At 63.2% G+C, this 11,173-nt stretch overlaps 1 protein-coding gene across 4 annotated transcripts in view; it reads left to right on the forward strand.

The window, feature by feature from the left end:
• Window positions 1-7,031: 7,031 nt before the first annotated feature.
• LOC109318597 (cation channel sperm-associated protein 4-like) overlaps window positions 7,032-11,173 on the forward strand; it is a 10,277-nt gene continuing 6,135 nt past the window's right edge. For 2 of the 4 annotated variants that reach the window (XR_002103286.1, XM_019547934.1), the window contains exons 1-4: window positions 7,032-8,902; window positions 9,030-9,113; window positions 9,471-9,614; window positions 10,390-10,491. Coding sequence is in view for 2 of the 4 variants with exons in the window: in XM_019547934.1 (XP_019403479.1) it covers window positions 8,831-8,902; window positions 9,030-9,113; window positions 9,471-9,614; window positions 10,390-10,491 (402 nt within the window). In the remaining 2 variants the exon portion in view is untranslated. The remainder of the gene's footprint in view (window positions 8,903-9,029; window positions 9,114-9,470; window positions 9,615-10,389; window positions 10,492-11,173) is intronic. The other 2 variants (XR_002103285.1, XM_019547933.1) reach the window with 2 other exon arrangements.

Here is an 11,173-nt window from a genome sequence, read left to right on the forward strand (position 1 = left end):
TCAGAACTCGTGGTAGAGGTGATATCTTTTATTAGACCAGCTCGATTTTTGCAAAAAACCCCCCAAAAAATTGGACAAAAAAGGGTCCCGAGCCGTCCTGCCCCAGAGCTGGAGGGTCCCGCGGTATCTAGGCTGGAAGCCGGTCGCGGTAGGGCTGGTCTCTCACCCTGTGCCCACGACAACGGGACTTTGATCTCCACCAGGCCCTTGCAGTGCTACTGTCTGGCATGTAATGACAACGCAGCTGCGATCAAGCTGTCCTGACCACAGCAATCGTTTGAAATGAATTTCTCCCCATCAGTCTCCAACAGTGTCCTAGCAACGGTGTCGGGGCTGGATCCAGCCGACTCCTGTCGGCGCCTTCCTAACCAGTCCATCGAGTTTCTTACTTGGGCAATACCGGGCAGGTCGTAAGAACTGCCCGAGCCACTTGCTTACAAGCCCAGGCCCGTGGCTGGGCACAGCAAGGGCATAGCCTGGGATTCCTGGCCCCGGGGGTGTTGTAGGGTTTAACCAGCAGCAAGGACCAGAGCGGGGAGCACGGGGACGAGGGGTCCTGGGTCCCGAGTCTGGTGCACAGCTGGAGGAAGGAGCTGAGATCTTCCCCTCTGGGGTGCTGCGTGCAACCTCAGTCTAGTTGCCTCTCCTTTCTGTGCCTCAGTTTCCCCATCAGCAGCATCATTCCCCACATGCCCCATGAAGGCCCTGCAGTCTCTGAGCGCTGCTGATGTGAACGGGGGCGGAGGCTGGAAATCCAGCCCTGACCGCCTGCCCGGAGAGTTTTGCTCTTGTGCTGGGACGAAGCCGGGTGCAGCGGGGGGCTGCGGGCAGCACCGTCTATGGGGCGGCCCCAGCCTCGTGAGAGGAGCTCGGTGCGGTTCGGCGTCCGCGTGTCCTGGCCGCAGATCCCCCCGCACCTTGCCTGTATCCCAGCACCTGCCCGGCGAGGCCTGAGCACGGCCTGTTCTTTCCTGCACTTAGCACAGAGGGAAACCAGATCTGGGGGCGCGACGGGAACCGCTCGCTAACCCGTAACCCGGGCCCGGGCAGGACGGGACGCTGAAACTCCCTCTCCGCTAGAGTTACGCTGCAAGCCTCTCCGAGGCCAGGGACCCTGCCTTGCTCTCGGCCCCGTGCGCGCGGCCAGGCTGAGCGGCTGCAGCGTCCAGGGGACCAGCGTGGAAGAGACGGGTCAGAAAGGACCTGGGGGCTTGACCCCCCCAAGCCTGGGAAGTTTCTCCTCCCTCTGCAGGGCTGCAGCACTTGGAGGGGTGGCGAGGGAAGGGGAGGGGATCTGAGGGATGCCAGGAGGCCAGACTGCCTATGGCTCAGTGAAGGATGAGTTTTGGGGGGTCATGAGACCTGGGTTGTATTCCCAGCCCTGCTGCTGACTTTGGACTAGTTGCTCCCACACCCCAACTTCTCTCTGTGCCTCAGTTTCCTCCTCTGCAAACGAGTCTCAGCAAAGGGGACCGAGGCAGGGCATCGGGATGGGCGCGGGAGGCTGCAGGCGTAGTAGTAAGAAGGCGCGGAGGGGGCTGAAGGCTGCGCCCAACTGGAGAGGCTCTGGGGGCTGTGTCTGTACAGCACCTGGGGTGAGGCGGTCCTGATCCTGGCTGGCACAGTGGGGTGCTAGTGCGAGGAGATGCGCGCACAGCTCCAGCTCTCTCCACAGCACGGAGCCCCAAAAGGCCAAGGACCTCGGGGCCTTTTCTCTGCTTGCCAGGGGACAACCAAGGAGTTTGGGGCTTGGGATGACATCAGCTCTCCCTTCCCGCATGCGTGCTAAGCGCTTGGAGATGCCCGCATGACAGGCCCCCGTGCTGCTTGGCTTGGGAATTCGGCCCTGCTTGGAAATAAGGTCTCGACCAGGGGGGTTGATCATTAGCCTTGGGAAGTACGTCCCACGCTGCACAAATACCTGCAGACGCTCCCTCTGCGCGGGGTGGGGGACATCTGCTGCACTTCCTTCCTTTGAATGGAAAAGAGCAGGGCGACGGTCCCTGGCCATCCTAGGGGAGACCCCTCCAGCGGGGAGCTTGCCCCATCCCCTAAGCTCAGCTGGGAGGGGTCCCCGCTCGGGTGCAGAACAAGGGGACCACAGGCCGTGCTCTTCCCTCTGCAGCACTGCAGGGCCAGGGGCTCCGGCACGGCGGCAGGAGGAGCCCATCCTTCAGGCGAGGCCTGCACCCTGAACAGCCACTTCCCAGCGTGCGCCAAGAGCAAGGGCAACGGACACTGCGGCCGGACCAAATCCCAGCTCGGGCAGGCGAGCGCACGCGACGCTTCCGAACCCGAACGGTCGTGCTGGGCAGGCGCACCCCAGAGGTGGCCGCAACGCCGCGGCCTGCGCTGCAAGGCGTTGTGCGACTGACCGCCGGGGGGGTGCACCGCGCAGGGCGACTGGAGTCTTTAGCGCCTCGATCAAACCCCGTTCTTCTGGCGGCAGGAAGGCGGGGATGGGGGACATTGTCCCCCGTGGGCCCCCCAGGCCGTGCCCTTGGAGGGACGGAGCTGCACGCTTCCAGGCCTATAAAAGCCTCGCGGGGCTGCGGCCGCCTCCCCCACGCGAGCCGTTCCAGGCCGTTTCCCGGAATCGGGAGAGCTCTTTCCAGGCAGTTGCAGCGCGGTGACGGCCTCTGCTCGCTGATGCTGTTGCTTCTCCCTGGCGGGGACGCTGGGAAAGCCGCTGGCTGGAAACCCCGCGCCCTCCGCCGCGCGCGCCCCCGGGACATGAAGCGGGGGGGCCTGCCCCCACGGGCGGCCCTGGCAGGCCTCTCCTCTCCCTCGCAAGCGGCCCCACTGGTGCAGGGCAGCTCCCGCTTTGCAAAAGCCCCCGCGGGGCAGCTCCGGCTCTGGGGCTCCCCGCTCCCCTAGGCCTGCCCCTCTCCTGGGGTGATGGGGCTGGCTCTTACGGCGAAGCGGGGCTGGCAGGCGGGAGACTCTTACTCTGAAGCCTTCCCCCACCTGGTTTTTAACTCCCTTTTGTGTTGCAGGGGGGAAGAAAAATATTTAATGCAAAGTTGCTTTAAATTAGCAAAATCCTGACACGGAGAACAACCCCAGCCGGCTGCGCAGGGCCTGCGCCTGCTGCTGCTGGCGGGTCTTGGCAGGGCCTGGAAACTGATGCAATCAGCTGTGATTAACAGAGGGGAGAGGTTTGAGATGACAACACTCCCCCACCTGTGTTTGCCATTGTGTTCCTGTTAGCTGTTTGCAGGTGTTTGCTGGCGCCAGGCTGTCTGAGCTCCAGTCCCGGCTCCTTCCCCCTCCCGCCCGCCCGGCTTTTCCATTTCCAAGTCCACTCTGCAAACAGAGCGAAGGCAGCCTCCTCCTCAGGCTTTACAGCCCGCTCCCTGGGCCATCAATTACCCTTGAAACCAATCCGGGGCAGATTCCTGCTCTGGGCCTTTCTGCTGGGGGAGGGGGCTGCTAATGGATCTTTTTCTTGCTTTTTTTTGGTTTAGTTTCAGAGAGATCCTCTCTCTCTCTCTTGCTCCAGTCAAAAGGACTTGCAAACGTTAAATAGCTCAGTGAGGTCTTTTGATCCGGCTGCAGGTGGGTGGTGGAGACCCAGTCTCCTAGAGGGGTCCACGTTGGGGTTCAGCCCAGGTCCCATGTGTATCGGGATCTGTTTTGGGGGGGCTGGGATTTTTGCAAACATTCAGTAGCTCAGTGAGGTCTTTGATCCGGCTGCAGGTGGGTGGTGGAGACCCAGTCTCCTAGAGGGGTCCACATTGGGGGTCCCATGTGTATCGGGATCTGTTCTGGGGGGGCTGCCTCCTAGCAGAAAGGGTTAACGAACCCCCTTTCTTTCCAGGCCTTCCTCCCCAAATGTCTGGGCTCTGGATTTTTGCTGCCCCGCTCCCCCCGCAGCCTCCAGCCAGGCGTCCAGCATGCCCTGGCCCACTTCCAGCCGTGGTAATATTCCCTGTGGTATTTTCAAGGGAGTACAGGATGCCTCATCCCTTCCTGTCCTGGACGGTCGTGGGCTGCTGGGACGCAGCTGCTCGGTGCCACCCTCGCATGCCCGACTTCAGGCCCGCGTCACTCGCTCCGTGCTCGGGAGCCCTGTGCGCGCCGGGTCCCGGCTCCGGGCCACTGCCCCGAGCCCTGCTTTGCCCGTCCCCTGTGCCGCGGCACGGGCTTTGCTCCAGAGGTGCTGGCCTTCTGGAGGTCAGAGGGGGCTTCGTTAGCCTTGAGGCTGTCACGGACGCATCCAGTCAAGCCAATTCCCAGAAGCCCAAAGTTGCACAATGCTTTACAGGGAAAATAACAGCACTAAGCACTCGTGAGGCCTTGTGGCCCGTCTCCGGAGCTGCTCGATGGAGACCTCGCACCGCCTTCTCTGCCATGATCCGTTCGTTGCCTGCTGTCGTCCTCTGGGGAGCGAGGGGCGTCGTTGTGCTGGATGGGGAAACTGAGGCACGGGGCAAGGGAGTGACTCGCCCACGTTTCCTGACTCGGTGCCAGCAAATGACCTGGGCTCGATTGAAGGCCTTGTGCAGCCATTGCCCGCGAAACACGTGCCCCCTTTCCTGCTCCCATGCGATGGGGCGAAGTGAAGGCACGCCGTCTCTCCTGCCCCTGACGGGAAAGAAGAGGCTGGAAACCAGGCGTGATGCGGAGCGGGGTTTCCCTGCAGGGGTGGGATGCGGTCCAGGACTCCAGGGGAGAAAGCCTGACCCTTGCGCTGCGGGCTGACCCCTGCCAGAGTCTGCAAATGCCTCCAAAGGGGAGGATCTCGGCTACACAATTTATGGTGATGGGGAATCGCTTTTGGGCTCTCCCTCTAGCTTGCTCTTCTGGAAACGAGACTAAGGAGCATCCGGACCCCAAGGCGTCCGGGCTTGGGGCTTGCACGTGGGAAGCCTGCCGTGGGTTTGGGAGTATCTAAAGCCCCAGGCTGAAGAGGCTGGGAGGGAGGAGACTTGCTGGTGGCAGTGATTCCCGCCCCGAGTGCTTTGCAGGGGGGCTGGGAGGTGAGCCTCAGGGCCACCCTGCCCTGATTCTTGACCCCATTTCACAGGTAGAGATACTGAGGCACAGAGCAGCCGAGCGATGCTCCCAGAACCACGTGGCGTGAAGCAGCAGAGCTGGGAAGACAACGCAGGAGTCCTGGCACCCTGCCCTGCTTCCTCACCGTTCGTCTGGCTTCTGCTCGCCCATGGGGGATGTCACCGCTCCGCTCTCCTGAGCCCTGGCAGGAAACAAGGGACGTAACAGGTATTTCCATTAACGTGACGGAAACGGCAGGAAACCCTGTTACCCTCCCCGCAGTCTGGGGTCAGTGAAGCGAACCAGCCAGCGGGTTTCTACGTCTCCACCTATCAGCTCGGGGTCTGCTAATAATTGCTATTGATAGCCATCATATCCACCTCCCCGGGATTAGGCTGTACAGCGGGTGCCGCATGAGGCACCGTGTCGTGTGGGAAGGGGGAGGTGGACCCTGCGCCACAGGAGAAGCTGGAGGTCCCATCTCATCGCAGGTCTCCAAAGGGCTTTGCTCCTTTCCTGTGCAGCTGCTATAGTTGTTAGTTGTTTCACGCCCTCCCCCAGGGTGTCATGATCTTTAGCCCCACTTCACAGAGAGAAAAACCGAGGCACAGAGCAGTGGAGACGCAGGGCTGGGCACACACCCCGCCCCCCTATCTCAGGCCGGCGGCTCAGTTACAAAACTCAGTGCGTCTACCCTAGGGTCGGTGACTAGATGGGTGCTGAGCACAGTCCCAGCCTGGCCTGGGGGAGACTTCCCTCCCGCTGCCCCATGCAGCCACTTGCCCTGCGCTCGGTCCTGCAATGCAGGCCCGTCCCTTGTTGTCCGGGGCAGGAGCAGCCGGGCGCCGAGGTCCGTGGAGCTCGACCCCCCGCGGAGGCGGGTGCTCCTTACCGTGCATCCGCCTGCCCGGAGAGCAGCCTGGAGCCCTGGCCCCGGTCGCGCGGGGCGGGTGCGCGGTTCCCAGGCATCGCCGTGCAGGCAAATCCTTGCAGGCACCAGGAAGGAATTCCTCCCCCCGCCCAGCGCGGCCGGCGTTGCACAACGGGCCAGGTGCGCTGCGTGGGTGGCTGGGGCGAGATTCCCCGGGGCCTTGGCCACTGCCGGAGACGGGGAAAGCCTCCCCGTGCAGCCGGTGCCAACCCCGGTGTGACTGCGGAGGTCAGGGCTCAGACCTGGCTTGACCCCCACTCCACCCACCCCAGCCACCGAGCTCTGCTACCACCCTCTGCCCCCATAACAGCCGTGCCAGGGAGATGCTGGTTGCCCCCGTGCTCCGTGAGATGTGGGGGCAGCCTGTGCTAGTCCCGCTAGCGCTGTCTCCGCTACTCCCCCGGATCCCCCCGTCTCCCTTCGGCGTGTGTCATGCTTCGAGCATCCAGCACCTGCCTCTCCCGGCGGCTGCTGCGGGATAGCGCCGGTCCCTGCCCCGGTGGGCAGGGGTCCAGCGCTGGAGAGGAGCCGCTAACCGCAGCGGGTCGGGCGGTGGGGACCGCAGGCGCTGGGGCCGGCGGCTCCGGTTGGACCCAGGCGGGGCCTGGCACCAAGGGCAGTATGCAGCCGGGCGGTGGGTGCTGTCTGCTGCCCCAGGGGCTCTTGCTGGGTGCAGGGCTCCAGCTTTGGAGCCTCCCAGGGGCCTGGCACCCAGGTCTGAGCAGGGCCCTCTCCCCCTGTGGCCAGCCCAGGGATCCTGGGGTCTCATCCCAGCCCCCCACGCACCCGGAGGGGCGTTATAGCATCACCAGACACAGCCCCCCATCCCAGAGCTGCTACCTATATCAATCCCGTAACCACGGTTACGTGGGCACGACAATTAATTGCCCCTTCAGTATGCAGCTGTGGGTCTCGTTAACATAGCCACGGCAGGGGAGGAATTAGCTATAATTATAGGCCTGGGCAGAGTCCCAGCTGCACCAGGGCACGCGCGCCTGGAGCCAACGGTCTGCTGGTATTTACCAGGGTTCGAGCCACGTCTGCTAAACCTCCGCTTGGGGCTGCGACGTGGAGCCAGCCTCCGTGGGTAGCTGCTGCCACAGCTGAGGGGTTAGGGTCGGGGCTGGGGTCCTGGGCATGGCCAAAAGGGTCGGAGAAGAACCTCCCCTCGCCCCTTCCTTCCTTTGCGCCAGTGCAGGTGAATGAAGCCAGCTGGGGGTCGGAGGATGCCAGCTTCCCCCAAGCCCAGGCATCCCAGCGACACCCCCCAGGGTTGAGCAGGGGCCGGTCTCCAGCACTGGTTTGCAGAGGCAGCCCCGGACACCTGGGCCTCCAGCTAGGTCGCGTCGAACCCGGCGACCCCCGGGTAGCCCGGCCCCGCTCTGCACCCTCGCTGCTCGGGATCAGGCTGCGTGCCAGCGGGGCATGCTGCACCCCCTCCAGCCTGCTGTGGGAAACTGGAATGAACCAGGCCCCTCTCTGCCCAGCGGGACCCGTTCACGCGGCGGGCGGCCTGCTGCGCTCCGATGCTGCCCCCCCGTGGCATCCTGGAGACTCGGAGCCGAGCCGGGAGTTTGGTCTCTCGCTCTCTCTAGGTACCATATCCAAACAGGACATGGCAGATAGCAGAGCCTTTTAGCAGGTAGGGAGTGGAGGTGCAGAGAGGTGAGGTGACTTGACCAAGAGCATGCCGAGAGTCGGTGGCAGAGGCATGTTTCTCCCAAGTCCAAGGCTGCTGCTGTAACGGCAGGACAGTCCCTGCCCGTGGCGGGGCTGGCTTGGAGCCCTTGTTTGTGCTGTTGTGGTGGATGAAATGAGGCCACGCTGAGGTTTGTCTCCCAGCAGATCAGGCGGGACGAGACCGGTCCCTGGTGGTGCCGGAGCAACGCGGCCGCGGCGGGCTAGGAACGCGCCAGAGGCAGGGGGGTTTGTGGCCCATCTCTTCTATCCCAGCTGCTGCGTGGTCAGGGTGGGGCCCTGTCCAGGGGGGTCTCGAAGCCTCCCCCGTCCCCTGCCTGCCCGCTCCCCTAGGCCCCGGCTGTGAAGCCCTGGGAAGGGGAGGGCAGGTCTGCAAGCATCGCTGGTTCGTGCTGCTCTCTGCTGGGCTCCGGAGCCACCGCAGCGCTCACGTCTGGCCGGGAGCAGGGCCCTGGGGAAGAAAGACCCCTTGGGAGGGACAGCAGGCCTAAGCGGTGTGAAGGGCAGGGTGGCACAGTGGTTAGAGCACTGGGGGTCAAGGCCTTTCTCTGCCACAGACTTCCTGGGTGGCCTTGGGCAGGTCCCTCAGGGCTGGCTGTGCAGAGAAGCTCAACACTTTCCTCTGGGTGTGCGGTGCTGAAACACCTTGGACTGTGGCCACTCCGTGCCTCAGTTTCCCCCCTGTGCAGAGGAATAGCAGGGCTTCACTCCTGCCTGGGGTTGGGTCCTTCGCATGGCCTGCATCAGAGCTGCAAGGTCACGCTTGGCACAAATACACGCCGAAGCGCGGCAATTCCGGCTGGTCCCGACTGCTTGGGGTGGGTCTCACGCCCGCGGCTCTCCAGGCTCCGCTGCGCTCGGACTTCTGCAGCGTGGAGTCCAGTTCAGTCGGTCCCAGGATACCAGGGCCCTACGCTGGGCTGGGGGTGTGCACGCGGGGCGCTGACCCGGTGCCGGCAAGGTGCCTTCACGCAGGTACAGCCGTGCCCACCCCAGGGGCTGGGCTGGATGCAGCGCCAGGAGGGGTTATTGCACCTTCCGCGGGGGCGTGCCGCACGGGGACATCTCCGGGTGGGGTGACCCCAGACCTGGCCTGTCTGCTGCTCCCCGGCCGGGGCAGGGAGCGGTGACCTCGCGGCGAGCGGGGCAGTGATGACGTGAGCGAGGAAGAGGCTTCTCTGGGGTCAGAACAGTGATGTCACAATGCGGGCGCCCGGCCTGGCGCGAGGAAGCCGGGGCGGAGCGGAGATGTCTGCCCTGCTGGAGACCACCCTGGTGAGGGATGGGGGCGTCGGGGGAAGGGAGGAGGTTACCCCGGGACCGCAGGGCAGGGCGGCGGGCGGGGGCTGCGAGCCAGGCGAGGCGTGCGGGGCTGGCGTGACCGTGCGTCTCCCCCACGCAGCACCCGGGCTCCCAGCTGCCCAAGGGGGGGAAAGCGAAGAAAGCAGAGATGATGATCAACTGGCGGGACGTCGTGTGCACCCAGGTAGGCCAACCCTGTGGAAACCTCCGCAGGCTCGGGGGAGCGGGGGAGCCCTCCCCTCCGTGGTCCCTGTGGTACGCGGCTTTGACAAGCCCCCGTTTCCCAGCCAGCTGCACGCTAGGGATGGGTCTGCGCCCATTTCACAGGCAGGCAGACTGAGGCACGGAGGCCTGAGGTGCCGTATCAAGTTAGTGCCGTGGAGCACTCCGCTGTAACCACTGCGGCACGCTGCCTCCTGCGCGCCAGGCCCGCTGCGGCTGGCGGGCAGTGTGGTGCTCATGCCGGGGCATCCTGGCTGCCTGCTGGGGCGTGTCGGAGCGGGGCAGGGCCCGCGCTGCAGCTCTCAGGTCTCCCCCCCAGGATGACGGGGACATGGAGGAGTTTGTCTCCAAGGTGTGCGCGGCCCGGTTCCTGAACCACTGGGCCTTCAAGCTGGTGCTGGCCGGGCTCATCCTGAGCAACGCCCTCGCCATCGCCAGCCAGACCGACCCCATGATCCAGCAGGTACGTCGGTGGGGTCGGAGGCGGGCGAACGCCGGGCGGGGGCAGAGCGGAGCCCCCTCCACCCCGTGGCAAGTGGAAGCGAAGCCCTGTGGGTCCTCGGGAGCCCCGACCTAAATACCTCCCGTGGGCGCGTGGCATGAGTGGGGTAAAGAAGCCCATCTCCCATGATGCACTGCCCTCAAGCAGAGGGCAGGGGGGTGCATGATGGGATATGTAGTCTGACCAGGGGGCTCGGGATCTGCAGCTTCCAGGGGGTCGTGTGGCTGTTTCCTGGTCGCCGCATTTTTGTCATTCAGGCACCTTCCAAAAAAAAAAGCAAACCCTAACATTTTTTATTCACAGAGCAATGCCCTGCCCCTCTGCTCTTCCTGCAGCTTCTCTTCTGTTCCAATTCACCTCCTCTCCTTCGCCCGTTCCCCACCCAGGCTTTTTCTCCCCTTCGGCATTGTTTCCGAAAAGTACAGCAAATCACTCTTTCTCCGGTGCACCTTTTTGCTCCCTATCCTCTTCTCTCCCTTCAGCCTCCTGCCTTTCCTCTCTGCCTATGTTCCTCTCTTACGCCTGGGGTCAGCACAGCATTTTGAATTGGGTGCAAGCACATCTCAGCAGGGCTGGTGCATGCTCCAGAGCGGAATAAGGCCATTGCCCCCCACGCTGTGAGGCAGGACAGATTTGCTGCTCAGGTCCCGGGGGGACGCGGACCCGACGATTGCAGGGCACGAGCCGTGTCCCCCCGGGAGACTTTCTAGTTCTTGTCTTCTATTCTTTATTGTAGAACTACTTTGGGTTGTTCTCTGCCATAGATAACATTGTCCTGACTGTCCTTATCGTCGAGGTCCTGCTCAACTGGTACAAAGGATTTTGGCTGTACTGGAAGGTGAGAACTCCGCACGGCCGCCTCGGTTTGAAATCCCCCGGGATCATTGCTGTTGCTGCTTATCGCCTCCATCCCACCGGACCCCTTCCTCATCCTCTCTGTGACTCGGTTTCCCCGTCTCAGCCTGTTTCCCATGGCCTACGGGCAGGGGAGATGGCTGCATGGCTTCACGCCGGCCTTGGGTGTCCAGACTCATCTAAGTGCAACTTATGACCATTTTGTGTTAGATGCTTTGCGATCGAATGGAAGCAGAGCGAGGGCCTGGCCCTTTGCTAGAAGTCTGTGCAAATTTGGCCATCTAAGGGGTTAAGTGACTCATGCTGGGTGAACATGAGGGAGGTTTAGGTTGGATATTAGGAAAAAACTTTCTCCCGAGGCGGGTGGTGAAGCACTGGACCAAGTTACCCAAAGAGGCGGTGGACTCTCCATCCTTGGAGGTGTTGAAGCCCTGGGTAGACCAAGCCTTGGCTGGGATGATGTCGTTGGGGCTGGTCCTGCTTGGAGCAGGGGGTTGCACTAGATGTGACCTCCTGAGCTCCCTTCCCACCCTAATCTGTGATTTTTCTTCTATGATCACAGTTCTCTACAGACAGGAACTGTTAATGAAATTCTTGGGCGTAGTTTCACAGTTTCCAGGGTCGGAAGGGCCCTGAGCAGATCATCGAGTCCGACCCCCTGCCAC

The sequence above is a fragment of the Crocodylus porosus genome, unplaced genomic scaffold, assembly GCF_001723895.1.
Source record: "Crocodylus porosus isolate Cpor-Errol unplaced genomic scaffold, CroPor_comp1, whole genome shotgun sequence".
NCBI classification, from domain to species: Eukaryota; Metazoa; Chordata; order Crocodylia; family Crocodylidae; genus Crocodylus; species Crocodylus porosus.